The sequence below is a fragment of the Bidens hawaiensis genome, unplaced genomic scaffold (genome assembly GCF_021521415.1).
Source record: "Bidens hawaiensis isolate Kalapana, Puna unplaced genomic scaffold, B.hawaiensis_p1.1 tig00031803_1, whole genome shotgun sequence".
Taxonomy (NCBI): domain Eukaryota; kingdom Viridiplantae; phylum Streptophyta; class Magnoliopsida; order Asterales; family Asteraceae; genus Bidens; species Bidens hawaiensis.
In genome coordinates, this window is record NW_027495380.1 from 105,428 (window position 1) to 121,871 (window position 16,444).

At 41.0% G+C, this 16,444-nt stretch overlaps 1 protein-coding gene across 1 annotated transcript; it reads right to left on the bottom strand.

The window, feature by feature from the left end:
- Positions 1 to 2,766: 2,766 nt before the first annotated feature.
- On the bottom strand, positions 2,767 to 5,811 carry LOC143582606 (transcription factor bHLH111-like). The gene is made up of 6 exons (XM_077065124.1): positions 5,781 to 5,811; positions 3,452 to 3,543; positions 3,283 to 3,354; positions 3,132 to 3,197; positions 2,994 to 3,032; positions 2,767 to 2,893 (listed from the first exon to the last, which is right to left on the bottom strand). The coding sequence occupies exons 1-6, from the start codon at positions 5,809 to 5,811 to the stop codon at positions 2,867 to 2,869; spliced, it is 327 nt and encodes a 108-aa protein (XP_076921239.1). The 3' UTR covers positions 2,767 to 2,866.
- Between the last annotated feature and the right edge of the window lie 10,633 nt (positions 5,812 to 16,444).

Consider the following 16,444-nt stretch of genomic DNA (forward strand, 5'->3'; position numbering starts at 1 on the left):
TAATGTTTTTTGTTTGTTTGTTTAAAATTTATTTGGGTTTGGCAGTGGTCTTGCGTAGTTTTATTTCTTAGCATTTCTTTATCTATATGTTTATTTCGTAAATAATTTCTCATTTTTTTTCGCTTTAAACAAAGTTTCCTTTTTTTTTAAATCAAGGTTGGCCCGGACTCAAATAGTATGGTTGGGCCGGATTCAAATAACTTGGCTGGGCTGAACTCATTACATTTATATTTTTTTTTCCGGAAAACTACACTACCGAGCGAAAAACGTGGTGGGGCCGCGGCCCACCTTGGCCCAAAGAAACATCCGCCATTGACCATACCGATACCTAAACTCAAAACTTTTATACCGATTTCAGTACCGGTACCGAATTTGTTCATCCCGAATATGAACAAACCTGAAAACTAAATTGATTTTAATCTAATTATCTAAAAACATTTCGAGCCTATCCGAACAGGTTTCCTTAGTTCCAAGTTTTCAACACTTCAAAACGGTTTGGTTGGGAACTGATTTTGGTTGTGTTAGCCTCTGCCAATGACATACATTCTTTTGAAAATCTCTATGGGTGTAAACATGCCCAGCTATTCGCAAGTTACTTGATATTGGTTCGTTAAAATGATACGAGCCTTGTCGAGCTTAGCAAAACTCAAATCTTAAATGAAGCTTGTTTAGATATCGAGTCTGAGTTTGAGCCTTGTATGATCGTCGGACCTCTATGTATTAGTTTTAGTGTTTTACATGAATGCATTATCAAGCTCGAGCCAAGCTTTGGGCCGTTAAAGGTACTACGTATGAGAACAGTGGGGCTTAGGCTTGTTTAATGGTTTTTTCAAAATATATCAAATGAATTAAAAATGAATATGACTTAATAAATAATAAATAAGTCGAGCTCAAGCTCAGCTTAGCTTGTTTACACTACTAACATAGCTTGCTTCGAGGGGAGACAGCGAGGGTGACGAATCTGATCACCCCATTAAATATATATATGTACTTTCCAAAGTTTATGTGTTTACCCAATTTATTTAAGACCATTTTTGTTACAAATTTTTTTTTTCATGACTCAAGTGATAACCTAATAAACACATTTAAAATTTTAATTATTAAAATAAAAATAATAAATAAATAAGTAAAAACCCTCTTACTTAATGGCCAATTTTTTTTCTCACATTGAGTCTAAAAATTTCTAAGAGCCTTGACCACTAAAGTTGCGTCCTACAAGAATCGACGTTGTGTCAGGCTAGAAGACTTACTTTTCAAAAGAAAAGAAAAAAAAAGTAATCAGATTGTTTAATCCTTTCGTTCTCTACGTAAAAAGGTCGTATCAACTTAACTTTAATATAATACAAGAAGGTGTGAAATTGATTATGCGTGAAAACATAACACACGAAGCTATGAAAATGACTAAAAGTGACTTGAAAAGTACAATTAATACATATGTTACGTATGAGCTGCAATATATCATAGTCTCTTTTGTTGATTTAGAAATTTGAAAACAGCCAAATCTTTTTTTTTTTTTTTTTGCAAATTTATACCAATAAGATAAAAAGATTATCCAGTCTAGCTTTTTATTTGCCAATTGAAAGTTCATCCAAACGGATTATACCTTGTTTAAGGGATATAAAATTATTATTATTATTATTATTATTAATATTATTTTCTTTTAGGGAATAACTTTAAAAAAAACTTATAAACTTTGATATACTAAAATTGGATTAAAATAATCGTTTTCTTTACAAAATATGAAAGCATGTTGATTTCTAGTGTTTACATGTATATATTTAAGCTTTTGCATTGGGATCACTTACATATAGAAATTTGATCTATATATATTATATAGGTTGCCACTATTTAATTTTCATTTAAAAGAGAAAAAATGAGAACATGTCGACAACGCAAGTCATGTACATATATTGGCTAATGAGGTATAAAAGCAAAGCCCATCCTTCTCATGTATTTGTTCTTTATTTTGCTCCAAGTTAGTTATTCACTTACTTGTTAAGTAGGGGTACTTTACATAAAGTTTGCTTTAAAAAAAAAAACTAATAATAATAATAACAAACACACAACATCTACAATCAGATTAATTTTCTTTCTCTCGTATTTTCTTTCTTGTTTGTTTTGTGCATGTTTGTCTATAGCATCTGCAATGTGGTGTTTTACTGTTTATGAAACCCGCAAACGGACTAGGTTGTACTTGTAGTCTTAATACTGCTATTTCCATTTCAGTATAGACAGTATAGTTGGGTTTTAGCAAGGTTGCAAAAGTCACTAGGCGGCCGGGAGTTGGGAGTACTCGGTACATGGTAAATATAAAGATTAAATAATTTTTAGATATTATATATTTGCCAAAATAAGCATAACCGCCTAGCCCGACTTTTTGTCCAACTTTTGATTGACTTTTAACCGACTTTTAGAAATTCCTAGCCCGGCTTTTGACCACCTAGCCCGGCCTGTCTTTTGACCAACTTTGATCACCTCCGACTAAGCCAGACCGACTTGAAGAAAGTCTCTAAGGTAGGGCTCTGATGACCGACTAGTCGGCCTTGGAATCCGACTTTTACAACACTGGATTTTAGTATTACACAACTTCACTAACTAAAAGCTCATAGTATGTTAATCATGATTATAAACAAAGGAGGCTGATATGCATATATATAATTGTTGCAAGAAGTTGAACCAGTTATTGACTTAAAACATATCTAACCAAAATTATACAATTATATGTCTCCTATCTATAGAAACATCCTCTATATGTTGGAGTCCAATAGTCCGATCTGACATTTTCATGGTACACTTGAGGAGTACATGACACAGGAACCAAACACAGACCTCTACTCTTGAGATCAAGCTTCATATCTCCTCTATCTTATGTTTCGTATCGCATCCACGAGTCCTGATTAATTAAAAATCCAAAATAACAAATGTTTGTTCACCTTCTTTATTAATTTCTAAATGCTAAAATTTTGTATTTTGTGTATAATCTTGAGGCTCACCTTAATCATATTGGTCTTCAAGTATGGATTGCTCAATAACTGCAAAAGATAATATCATAATATGTGTTATTAAATCATTATTAAGTAGTGAAGAAATATGTCAAAACATATATTAGTAAGTGATACTTTTAGTTTTACTTGTACTTGCTCTTGTACACACTTGATATAACAAATTGCTTCCCCTAATACAGAAGCTGTATCTGTCTGAAAGTTAACCAAAGTTATATTTTCAGTTGTAACAAAAGAAAAATATTAGACAACCGAGTTTCGTGTGTTCTTGAGTACGTACCTTGCCGAATGGTGACACGATTTGCTGAAGGGCTGTTATTTTATCCCCAAGCTTTGCTTTAGGAATCTGAACCTATAGGAAAATTATATGTTAAGAATTAACGTTAGAAAAAGTTAATATATATTAATTGGAGTTAGATTTAAATCTATGTAAACAAGCTAATGGATACCTTAGTTGATGAAACTGTAGAAGTCTCAAGCTTAGTCTTCTTTAAATGAGCAAAGCCGGGAACAATCCCGCACAAAGGCGGGAGGGGGAATACTCCCGCCCAAATAAGCCAGTCCGTACGATACTGGAGGATCTTTTGTACTGTACCTGACGAGGTATGGGCAAAAGATCTGACCAGAGATACGACAGCTCATTGACAACAGTATGGCGAGCAGCATGCTCTTGTACTGTATGTCACTATTAGCCGCTGCCTACTCACCAACTCCTGTCATACCACGTGCATAGCCGGCAGTTGGTGGAAAAGGAATAGTACACAGCAGGCCTGGTCACTGTCAGCCGCTGCCTACCCACCAACTACCAGCATGGCACCTGCGTAGGCCACAGTTGGTAGAACAGGAATACTATTCAGCCGGCTATACCTTCTTGGAAACCTACCTTCGGCTATAAATACCCCAAATGGTATGATCATCTTATCTTATCTTGTATCTTATATCTTATACCTGATATCTGCTCTAGCAATCTCTTAATATACACTTATATTCAAGAGCAATCTAGTCTGATTCTCACGCCGGAGGGTGGTCACAAGGAGGTACCCCCCCTTCTCAGTGACGAGCTCACGGTGTCTGTTTTGCAGGTTATCAGAAGAACAATCTTTGCCGGATCTAACCCCTCGTGGGAAAGATCTACTTAACCCCCAGATTATCCGTAATCTGCCCGGGGTCGATTAGTGTTTCTTCATTGGCGCCATCCGTGCATAAAAGCTAGAACTTCATTTCTTTTCAGTTTTTTCAAACTTCTGAAAAGATGGTTAAAGAAACTCCGGTAACCACAACCCCAGCTACTGGGGGGAATACCGGCGACTACACAGTTTTTACGAACACTACCCCAGTTACCCAAGCTGGGGCAAGTGCAGTAAATAATCGCTCACTGGGATTCACCGATACCCAATTAGAGAAACAACGAACGAGGCTCCCCCGCCAAACACTCGATGAAGTTAAAACGTGGGCGGAAGCACGTCAAAAAGAATTCCAAGCTGAGTTGGATGAACGCTTACGTTTACTCCAACAGGCTGATGAATTCGTAGAGTACTTTGACGATGATTCGGAGGAATCCGATAGTGACGCAAACCCTCGTCATAGGGCGAAAGGGAAGCGTAAGGAAACGGACTCCCAACCGAGAAGGCGTTTTGGAGAAACCTTCAAACCAAAAAACGCGGGTGGAAACCCACGTGACTTCTCCAAAACATTTACACCAACTGCTGCAAAGGCGGGAACGTCCAAATTTGCAAGGGACATTGCGAAAGCAATCGTCCCGAAAAGTGCCAAACAGATGTCCAACATCGGCACTTACGATGGTATATCTGATCCAGATGATCACTTGAACAGGTTCATAGCGGGGGCAACCGTCAGTAGTTGGACGGAACCTACGTGGTGTTACATGTTCCAAATGACGATTGTTGGGGCAGCTAGAGCGTGGTTCGATCGTCTACCGATCCACCACATCTACGATTGGGAAGACTTCCAGCAGAAGTTTAGCCAACACTTCAGCCAACAAAGAAAGTATACCGAGGAGCAATGGACAATCCTCAATTGCATTCGAGAAAAAGATGAATCTTTGCCAGACTTCATCACTCGCTTCAACTCAAAGAAGCTAAGTCTGGGTAATATTAGCGAAGATCTTGTTCGCGCTGCTTTTATCCAGGGCGCGAACGACCCAGAGCTCATCCGTACCTTAACGGATAAAGATGGCATGCCATCCACATGGGATGCCATCATGACAGCAGCTAAACGCTTTGCGGAAACGGAGAAGCAACTGGGTAGAGATCTCCCCCAGAGCACAAACCTCTACACCCAGAAAACAAGAGAAGACAATGTCCTTACCGCCCGACTAAACAAAAAGCGGAAGCTAGGCATTTGGCAGTCAAGGGTAAACTTTGACACCTCATCCGGCTTGCAACATAGGTTAGGCGGAAGGGATAACGTACAATCGAACCAGAACTCCAGATGGACGCCACTCACCAAAAGCGTCACCGAGATATCCGCCACTGAGGAGCTCCCATGGCCGAAGGCTCCAATAATCCGACATCGTCACAATGCTGATCGGAGCAAATACTGTGATTTTCACAGGACAAAAGGCCACAACACTGAAGAATGCACAGACGTAAAGGACATGGTCGAAGCATTTGTCAGAGATGGGACGCTCGCGCACCTCGTGGCGCAATGAACGCTGAGCAGGCTGATGCGTGTAGAACCCCAGTTGGGGAAAACACGAATAAAATTGCAGCTTCAATGTTGGAGACTACATACTGCGTAAACAACGAGATCCCGAACCAGGTGCATATCGGCTCGATGGTACTCCCATCTCAACAACATGGAAGGGAACTCAATTACACAGTTTGCATGTAGATCAATTCCAAACTTGTAAAGAAAAGGCCCAGAGCCACTTCTAATGGAAATGATTCTCATCACATTGACGCTGATGATTTTACATTTATACTTTATGAACTTTCCACACGGATATGCCGGTCTTCACCGCATACATAAGTGCGAAAGTCGTTGCGTGGGGAAGGCGGCAAAACCCGCATAAACCCAAAAAATGGCAAACCTTCACGCAGGTCAGTTAAAGGTAAAGTTCAGTCATCCCACTAAATGTAAGTGCCGGTCTATCCGCACGAATCATGATAGAGGAAACTGAACACTAACCTATTAACAACCGCGCGTCGAACGGTTAATTTATTCAACACTAACATGCCGGTATTCACCGCATAATTACGTGGAAAGTCGTTGCGTGGGGAAGGCGGCAAAACCCGCATAAACCAAAAAAACGGCAAACCTTCACGCAGGTCAGTCATAGGTAAACGTTGGTCATCCCATTAATTGAAAGTGCCGGTCCTAACCGCACAAATCATGATAGAGGAAACCGAACCTATTGACAACCACGCGTCGAACGGTTAACTTATTCAAAAAACTTAGAAAATTTCTAACAGAAGGATGAGGAAAACCTCCACGCAGGTCAGATATAGGTAAAGTTTAGCCATCCTACCAAGTGCAAGTGACGGTTTCACCCGCACAATCACGAAGGGGGAAGCAAAACTCCAACCTATTATCTACCACGTTCAAAGGTTAACTTATTCTAAACACTTAGAAAAATTAACAAAAAGATGAGGAAAACCTCCACACAGGTCAGATATAAGTAAAGTTTAGCCATCCTACCAAGTGTAAGTGACGGTTTCACCCGCACAATCACGAAGGGGGAAGCAAAACTCCAACCTATTATCTACCACGTTCAAAGGTTAACTTATTCTAAACACTTAGAAAAATTAACAAAAAGATGAGGAAAACCTCCACACAGGTCAGATATAGGTAAAGTTTAGCCATCCTACTAAGTGCAAGTGACGGTTCTACCCGCACAATCACGAAGGAGGAAGCAAAACTTCAACCAATTATCTACCACGTTCAAAGGTTAACTTATTCTAAACACTTGGAAAATTGCTAATTTAAACTAAAGTATGCATGAGCAAGTCATATAACGTTTATAAAGCAAGTCATCCAGTGAAAGTAGCGGTCTTACCCGCACAAAGATTTATATTTCATAATAATTCATTACAAGAATGGCCGGGTAACTACCCGCCTACAAGAATATTAATCTACACAAGCTAAACCTATCCTAACAGTGGGAATGGATCTTCAGGATCAGGCTTCAGGACCACTTCCACTTGGACCCGCACCATCAGTAGAACGTGACGGTTCAAGGAAAGCTTTAAGGATAGCTAGCCCATCATCAGCAACAGCAACTTCGTTCACCTTCTCCACCACCGGATGCGGGAAGGCGGCATACTGATTCACTGCTTGGTCATATACAGCTTCAGTATCAACGTCATATAAAGGGAAGTTGGAAGGCGGGATGCCTTTCTCAACGAACCCTAGACCAAGCAGGAAGCCGGCCTTTTCCCCATCCTCGTGAGAAGCGTTGAGGGCTGCGCTCATGGCATCGTCGTATGATGTGTCCGTGAAGACTCGATGCACAACCTACAAGAAAAAATACAAGTATCAAAACCTTTTCTATTTACAAAGAAAAGCGTAAAGATATAATGAAATTAAACATACCTGAGACAACGCTTTTCGAAGAAGCCATTCCTTGGCAACCAGAGCCTCCTGGAGGGCAGCTTGAGCTTGGTTACGGGCGCGTTCGGCTTCACTTTTGTTGAGGTTGGCAAGCAACACTTCTTTAGCAGCAGCCTCTTCAACGCCCTTTAGCTTCCGCTCAGTGTGGTCAAGCACCCCGCTCTGGTCCAAGATCTCTTGGAGCTTCTTGGCGTCTTCCATCGCCAAGGCATCATGAGCCTGTTGGAGCGCCTCTAGTTTGGCTTTAAGTTCCTCATTCTCGAGGCGTAAAGGCTCAGCAACAGCTTCAGCCTTGGTGGCCCTCTCAGTTGCGTTCCTTGCAGTTTCCTTAGCCAGCCGAAGCTGTTCGTTAACAGCTTGGGCAGCCTTGGAACGGGCCTCGAACCGGGCCTGAACTTCAACCTCGAGGGCCTTGAAGGCCTTCTCCTTTTCCGCAGCCACTGCGGTAAGCCTTATGTTCTCCTCCCGGACAGCCCGCGCCTGAGCTACTTCTTGAATACGAGCTGCTTTTAACTTGTCGTTTTCACGACAAAGCAGCTCGACGCGCGGCTGCATCCGTGCCAGGAGAATCCGAAGCTCATTGGTTAGCCTACCCTCCTGGTAGCTAGCCATAGCTTCCCCCAACGCACCGCTGGGAGCTGCGTGACGAGCCCACTCCACGCACTTCACAGGCGTGCGAAGGGTTGTTCCTCGGCGGATGTTCCATCGTGGAACATACACTTCATTGGAATCCGACACTGCAAAAAACAAAAAGCAGTTAGGAAAAAATGATATATATATAAAAAGGCCAAAAGAACCCTACGCACCTGTAGGGTCGACAACAGGCCGATAGCCGCCAAACCCATCACCTGAACCCAAGGGAAATCCATCCAAGAGGTCAGGCAGATGGGAAGGAGGCAGAGGTTGGCGAGAAGCTCCAAGCATACCTGAAGGGTCGGCCGTAGCTGCCGACGTCGGATGAGGCATGGAGGCCGCCGCGGTAGAAACCAACGGAGGTGAACTCACAACCGTGGTCGCAGAAATAGTCACCGCCGGCTCAGTGAAAGATTCAGTAAATATGGCACTGACAACCGGCGGAGATGTCTTCACAGTTGGAACAGTTGGCCCAACTGGGTGAGCAACTGAACCAACAACTGAAGCAGGCGCAGCCGCCTGGGTCATCGCCTCAGGTAGGTGGACCAAGCCTACCGTCATGGGTCCGGAGGTGCCCCTCCCCGCTCCACCCTGGAATGCGGCAGCATCCACGCCTGTACAAAGAAGATATAAGTATATTGGCGGAAAGATATGAAGTTAAGAAGTAAAGGAAGTTTGTACTTACGGGTTTTCTTGAGCCTAAAAGTGCGAACAGGCGGGGACGAACCCGATGGAGCCGGCCTCTTCACGCCGCTCACCGTTGTCCTGGGCTGCTCGGAGGTGACGATCATTTCAGCCTCCGGAGCAGTGGTCTCAGCACCACCAGGGTTCCCCGCCACCTCCTCGCTTTCGGTCTCTGAATCAGACCGAGGCACCGGATCGGCAGTGGAGGCAACCTTTGCCTTCCCCTTCCCGCCGGCAGCTTTCTTCTTCCGCACCAACGGAGGACCATCTGCGGATTCCTCATCAGAAGATGACAAGATTAGAGGAATTCCAGCAGAGGTTTCAGCATTGAGAGGTCGAGGGTTGAATAACGCCTTACCTGGCCGCGTGGCGCTCAGAATAGGGTGGCCTGGCGGGTAGGCCTCCACAAACCGATCCCGCGTTTGCTCCAAGATGGGCAACTCGTTCTCATCGAGAGCACGAGTACCCATCCGAGCGGGACCATCACTCTCCCGCGGCTGCAGGAGAGACTGCAAGTCGTTCCCCTTTGAAATAAACAGGAAAGAAGTTAGAAGAAATTCTAAATCAACAAAAAGAAATGAAGCATACCGTAAGGGACAGAGTTCAAACCGTATTCAAGGACGATCGGGATCTTTTGCGCCTCCGCATCCTTCCACACCCGGCTCATCCCGAGCATCACCATCCCGGACTCCGCAAAGCGGTAAACCTGAGATTGGACTCGGGAAATCTTTGAGAACCATTCCGCCTCATGGTAGTTGGAGGCGTGAAGGCTGGGGAGTGCTTGCCCATTCTTGAACTTCATGGCAAGGGGGATGGCGCGAGCGGAGATATAAAAGAACTCCCGCTTCCACGAACGAAGACGGCGCTCGGTTGCGCAAATCTTCAAATCCTTGATCCGGGTTATCAGAGTATACCACCCCTGGATGCACCTCCAAGAGTAGAAGGTCATCAGGCGGTCGACGAAAGGCTCAACGCCCAGAATCCGGCACACCCACTCGAAGTGGCGAATCTTCGCGATCGCCATCGGGTGTATCTCGGTCAAGTGTACACCGTGCCTCTCCAGAACACGGTACACAAACTTCGTCAAGGGGAACCTAAGATTCCCATAGACAAAGAATGCGGCATATACCCCGATCTTGCCTCTGGGGGCATCATACACCGTCTGGTGAGGTTCAGGAAACTCAGGCTCGAAAGACTCGAGCATGAACTTCCTGACGATGTACTGATATAGATCGACAGGCAGAGCACACTGGCACTCGCCAGCAGTACTCTTGTCATCCTTGTCGGACGTGGATGACGGGTTCTCGGCGTACACCACAGCCTCCTCGGCTGTAGCCTCAAGATCGTGAGCAGAAGACATCTTGCAGTTATGAAAGAAGAGAACGATTTCAAGAGAATGCTCGACTGAAAAGGTGAGTATTCGCCGGAAATCGTTTTGAAGATGAAGAGAAAGTGAAAGTGTGGATTGCAAAGGACCCTCTCCCCCTTTATATACTCATCGCAATTAATGCGATGAATTTAATGCGGAAGAGAGAGAAATCGCAGGTGCAATGAAACTATGACACGTGGCAAAGAGCAAGCTGGCAACAGCTGTTGAAAGGACGCGTGCCATTAATTTCGCGGCCACGCGCCCGAAAAATCGCGCCCACGCGCCTGAAAAAGCGTCTGGAATGACCATGTACTGTCACGTCACCATAACTTCCTGCACGTCCTGACACAGTCAGAAGAAACCGTCGCACGACGTTTCAACAGTTTGGACTGTTCTTATCCTTTCACCAACTCTTCGAATTTCAAAATTTCAAAAAGATTCAAAAGTAAGCGGGAAAATACCTTGGCAACCAAGTAACTATAAGACAGGTGCGAGTACAGTGTTAAGGCAAAACCCTTCACATACTTAGCACCTGTAGGGAATTGAAGCCAAGAATACCTCGGCAACCAAGTAACCATAAGACAGGTCCGGGTACAGTGTTAAGGCAAAACCCTTCACATACTTAGCACCCGCAGGGAATTGACGCCAGGAACACCTTGTAAGTAAAGTAACCGTAAGACGAGTGCGGGTACAGTGTCAAGGCAAAACCCTTCACATACCTAGCGCTCCGCAGAGAATTGAAACCAAGAAGGATCTTCTGGGTTATGCTTGCGGAAACGGGAATAACATCCCCGCATAGCGGGAACGTCAAGAACTATATTGTTTGAAACTCCAAGATGGAATTGGTGGTTTTAACATAATTGATCACTATTTTCAAAACTACCAAAACCTCATGGAGAATCCACAAGTGGGACTCAACGCTCCTGACTTGCGAGGAGGTTAAAGAACTACCCGCATCATACCCAAAGATCAAGCAGGAAAGTCGGGAATTTCTGCAAGTGACATTAGGACTTCCGCGGGAAGAATCCCCATGGAAAACCTTAAAACTAAACCCTTTTCAAAACTCTTTGCTTAAGTCCAAAAGTTCACCTCACTTTATTAAACATTCATGAGAAGAACATTGGACTGGGGGGACTTGAAGAGGTAGGTCCCAGCAGAGCCCAGTTGGACCCGCAGGACTCACCTTGAAGAGAGACGTCTGCGCAGAAACCAACTGGATCCGCAGGACCCACCATGCTCAGAGACGTGAAGTCCTTATGCGCAGTACGCAAGCTGTTCCCGCAGGAAATGCCTCCCAATGGTGAAGTACTCCGCCTGTTCCCGCAGCTGCGGATACAAGCCATCAGGGAAGGCCACCCGCGCAGCAAGGCTACACGCACAAGGCACTTAGCTCTCAATAATTCAGTAGTCACCTGAAGGAATGAGCAAAGCCGGGAACAATCCCGCACAAAGGCGGGAGGGGGAATACTCCCGCCCAAATAAGCCAGTCCATACGATACTGGAGGATCTTTTGTACTGTACCTGACGAGGTATGGGCAAAAGATCTGACCAGAGATACGACAGCTCATTGACAACAGTATGGCGAGCAGCATGCTCTTGTACTGTATGTCACTATTAGCCGCTGCCTACTCACCAACTCCTGTCATACCACGTGCATAGCCGGCAGTTGGTGGAAAAGGAATAGTACACAGCAGGCCTGGTCACTGTCAGCCGCTGCCTACCCACCAACTACCAGCATGCCACCTGCGTAGGCCACGGTTGGTAGAACAGGAATACTATTCAGCCGGCTATACCTTCTTGGAAACCTACCTTCGGCTATAAATACCCCAAATGGTATGATCATCTTATCTTATCTTGTATCTTATATCTTATACCTGATATCTGCTCTAGCAATATCTTAATATACACTTATATTCAAGAGCAATCTAGTCTGATTCTCACGCCGGAGGATGGTCACAAGGAGGTACCCCCCTTCTCAGTGACGAGCTCACGGTGTCTGTTTTGCAGGTTATCAGAAGAACAATCTTTGCCGGATCTAACCCCTCGTGGGAAACATCTACTTAACCCCCAGATTATCCGTAATCTGCCCGGGGTCGATTAGTGTTTCTTCAGTGACCCAGATTGGTCTTCTGATTTTCTCTTCTTCCCTCCATTAAAAACTCTAATTCCCCTCCCATTGAGTTTAGTAAGTGTGCTGCCTCTTGATCTTATTGGCTGCAATTGTGTATATATATTTTATAACCTAATTAGGGTATCACACACACATATATATATACACACACATGCATATGTGACTAGTACAATATATATGTTGTTTTTATATACACGCACCATTTTTCGGGGCAATAAGTTTCGGGGGCGCAAACTTTTTTATACATATTACATATATATGTTTTTTGGTGTTAAAAATAAGGTTATTTGCAATGGTTTATGAGATAATTACATGCTTAGAATGATTTCTACTTATAATAAATCGGTCGATAAAAGTTTTATCCATGTACATTAACGAATAAAAAATTTTCGTTAAAACCTACAGGCATTTTTATTTTGGCTTGACCGAGATATTTAAATCCTCAGAGACGGCCCTAGAGATTTGCACCACTATCTATTTGTTAGGGCCACTTATTAATTAGGTTTTTAATATTTAAATGCATCAAAAAGTTGGTTCTCAATATCAATTTGAGTGCCATTTATATGGTAAAGGGGGGCATAATTCATCAAGAACTTCTCAAAAACATTAGTACTATGTGTTGTTACACACATATATCACCACATGAATCAAAAGCTTAAAAGCATGAATTATTTTTATAGAAGTTAAACGATTTAAATTTGTTTTTCTTTTTCCGCAATAAACTAGTACAGTAGAAACTCTAAAAAATAATACATTTGGGACCACCAAAATTTATTAATTAAAAGAGTTATTAATTAATCTATAAATTAATAATTATTAATTTATAGATTAATTAATATTTTATTAATTTATAGTAGAATACTTAGTTTACAAACACCTTTCAAGCTTTCACTTAATTATTGTATACAATGCATTTATATCAAATGAACGGCCCAATTTGAAAGAAACCTTCAATCTCTCACCTTATTATGCTTCTTGTGTTCAATGTATCACTTTATGGACATTAAAAATATTTTCTATATAAATACAAGATCAGTTTTCAAGAAACCTTCATAAATTATTCATGTAATATGCTATATATAAGGAATTATTAATTTATATTTTATATGGGGTCTAAAGAAATTATCAAAAATGTATTATCTTATAATTTTAGCGAATTATTAATTTAGCACCCTATCCCTGAGTCGGGACCGACAAAAAATATTATTTTAGAGAGTTTATTAAATAATCGAGTATTAATTTATCGAGTTTCTACTGTATTGTGTAATGATTCTTACGGTGTATATATATGTGTATATAGTTGTATATTTATCTTGATCGTGCGAGTGTGCGACATGGTTCTCCATATATATCATATATATACTTTTGGTGATCCATGCTTTGAAACTTGGGGCATGTAAATTTTTCTCTTGCTGATGCTAGTAACTTCTTATGCTCTTTAAATATAATATTACATAGTTCTAAATAGTTTGAGTGAGGATTTTACCTGATGAGAGTTTAGGAGGTCAGGCTTCCTTCTGTCTGGTAGATTCATGGTATTCATGTTGGATTTATTAAACATGTTTTCTGATGATGGTTTGTTTTCACAGCTACCAAAAGTAACTAAATCAACAAAACCCCTTCCATTGGTACACACCATATCCGACATACCATTGTAATAATACTTATTATTGTTAATAATATTATTAGTATCTCCAACTACCATTTGATTAATATTAATCCCTGCCTCATAATCACTAGCATGACTACTCAATCTCCTTCGAAAGAATCCCGGATCACGATGAGTATAATTACTATCCGGTTGTTCATTCTTTATTGTTGTGAATTGACCAATGTATTGATCAAACTGTGGACATATTTCATCTTCTGGTGGAGCTGTGGACCAACTGTTGACTGTAGATGGTATCTTGCTTTGATACATGCTATCTTTAAACACGTTAAGACTATTCTTTTGAAACTGATTAATATTATTTGCTTGGCCTGAAAACTCCCATCCACTCTCTATTTTCTTCAAGTAATCAATCGGTTGATCGAACAAACGAGTTGGAATGTTTTGCGGTTCTCCGGTAGTTCCCACGTCTCTACATATGTATTAGTTTCCTCAGTACTAGCACAAGGATGGTTTATATAAACATAATAAATACATACATATATATGTTTAAGCTAATGTATAAACTATAGTTGACAAACATAATATATATATATATATATATATATATATATATGGGATGTTAGGTTTTGTTAAAGTAAAGTGGAATAATGGAAAGAACAAAATGAATCCACTGAAAAACCTTTTTCAACAAGGATCCCACTTTTCATTTTCTCTTTCAATCAAGGATTCATCATTACAAGATAGCAATAATATTAGATTGGAACTTAGAAGTAAATCTATGACCACCTTTTTATAACTTTTTTTCTTTTTTATTTTTAAAGAGAGGGGAGTGCATAAAGACTTATGTTTTCTATACATATTGGAGTTTAATTAACTTTAAAGGTAACATTAATATGTTAGCTAGCTAGAGTTTGCTCAAATTCAAAAACTTTTTATTATATTTATGGAAAATGCTAACAATAGCCCTAAACAACCATCTTTTAAAAGTTTATATTAATATTCAGAAATATTACTATATGTTTAAGAATTAAGATTACACAAGCGAAATAGGTCCGAACCAAACACAAACACCGGCTTCTGCTTCCAACACAAAAGAAACTCTTTCCTTTTATTTATCGACAAGTGAATTCAAGATACAAGGCGCACTTGATGCTTAAGGAACAAGGAAACTAGGAATTAGGAAGCACGATTAAACTCTAATTCTAATTCTATCGAACTTTAAATTAATAAACTATTTTAACTAATAATCCCAAAAATTTAGATCTTTGGCAAATCACCCGTTTGAGATTAATGTCCGAACCACCCTTATCGCCAAGTGTTGCATTTGTTTAATACTATAACCACCTCCAATTTTTTCGAGTATACAACCAATCAAGAGTGAAAAAGTAATTGTGTGTGAGAAAACACAAGAGATGGTTAATTAGTGATTGTTTGTAACTATATATGTATTTGAAAATTATATTTTACTTAAGAAAGTTATATGTAAGTTACATATATCAAGTATTAAAGATCTTTGATGTAATAAATTACAGTAGCACTTGGTTCCATAGGTGATGATTATCAGAAACGGCCTCTCCATATGGATCGTTAGAGGTCGCTTTCTCAACAAGTCGTCGAGAGGACTCCATGCTGAGCCCAGAAGTGTTCGAAGCATTGGTTGTAAAAGAAGTAGACAAAGAAACATCTTCTTCACCATTAGAGCAATTAGAATTAGGTTTTTGTGAGTTATTGCATGGAGGATTGTCGGTCCATGAACACATAGAACTTGCATGGACATCTGACCACCATTTGGCCGCAGAAGATGTTGCGATAGAGTTTTTATTGCAATGTTCAGCCATTATACAGTTTTCATTGAGTTTTGAACTTAAGTTGATTGGGGATGGGGGTGGGGTATTTAGAATATAAAGAGAAGACAATATGTGACATATATATGTGTAGTGCATAGTGCATACTGCATACTGCATACACTAATATATGCAACCTTAGTTCTTCCACTTAGATGGTGGACAATTATTATATACCAATGGCTGGGCCAACATGAGTATGTAGTGTAGGAAAGTATTACTACTTGTTTTTAATACTCAAATGGAGGGAGAATTTAAACAAGTTGATCGAAACCAAATATTGTGTACTAAGAATAATTTTGTATCCTATCAATTGTATCTGTCCTGAATTTGGGATGCATGTAGCAGACAGGAAGTGATTTATCTTTAAAGGGTAACATCATTACAAGTTAATTGTCATTAGTCAAATGCAAGAAAAATGGATGGCTTCATTGCATTAAGATATACATACAAAACAAAACAAAACAAAATAGAACAGGATACACCTATATGTGTCTTTCTTATAAGCAAGCACACACATGATATATGTTTAATTAGTCCTGAAAGGGGACAAAGGGTACGGGTGTTCACGGTTAAATGAACTACAAGCGAATGTAC

Bases quoted from the DNA above. Each gene is read 5' to 3' on its own strand.
- LOC143582606 (XM_077065124.1), bottom strand. From the start codon at position 5,811: ATGGGAGTACCATCGAGCCGATATGCACCTG. The intron at 3,198-3,282 runs GTACGTACTCAA...GTTAACTTTCAG, and splicing joins TCGTGTCACCATTCGGCAAG to ACAGATACAGCTTCTGTATT. The intron at 3,033-3,131 runs GTAAAACTAAAA...TATCTTTTGCAG, and splicing joins GTGTACAAGAGCAAGTACAA to TTATTGAGCAATCCATACTT.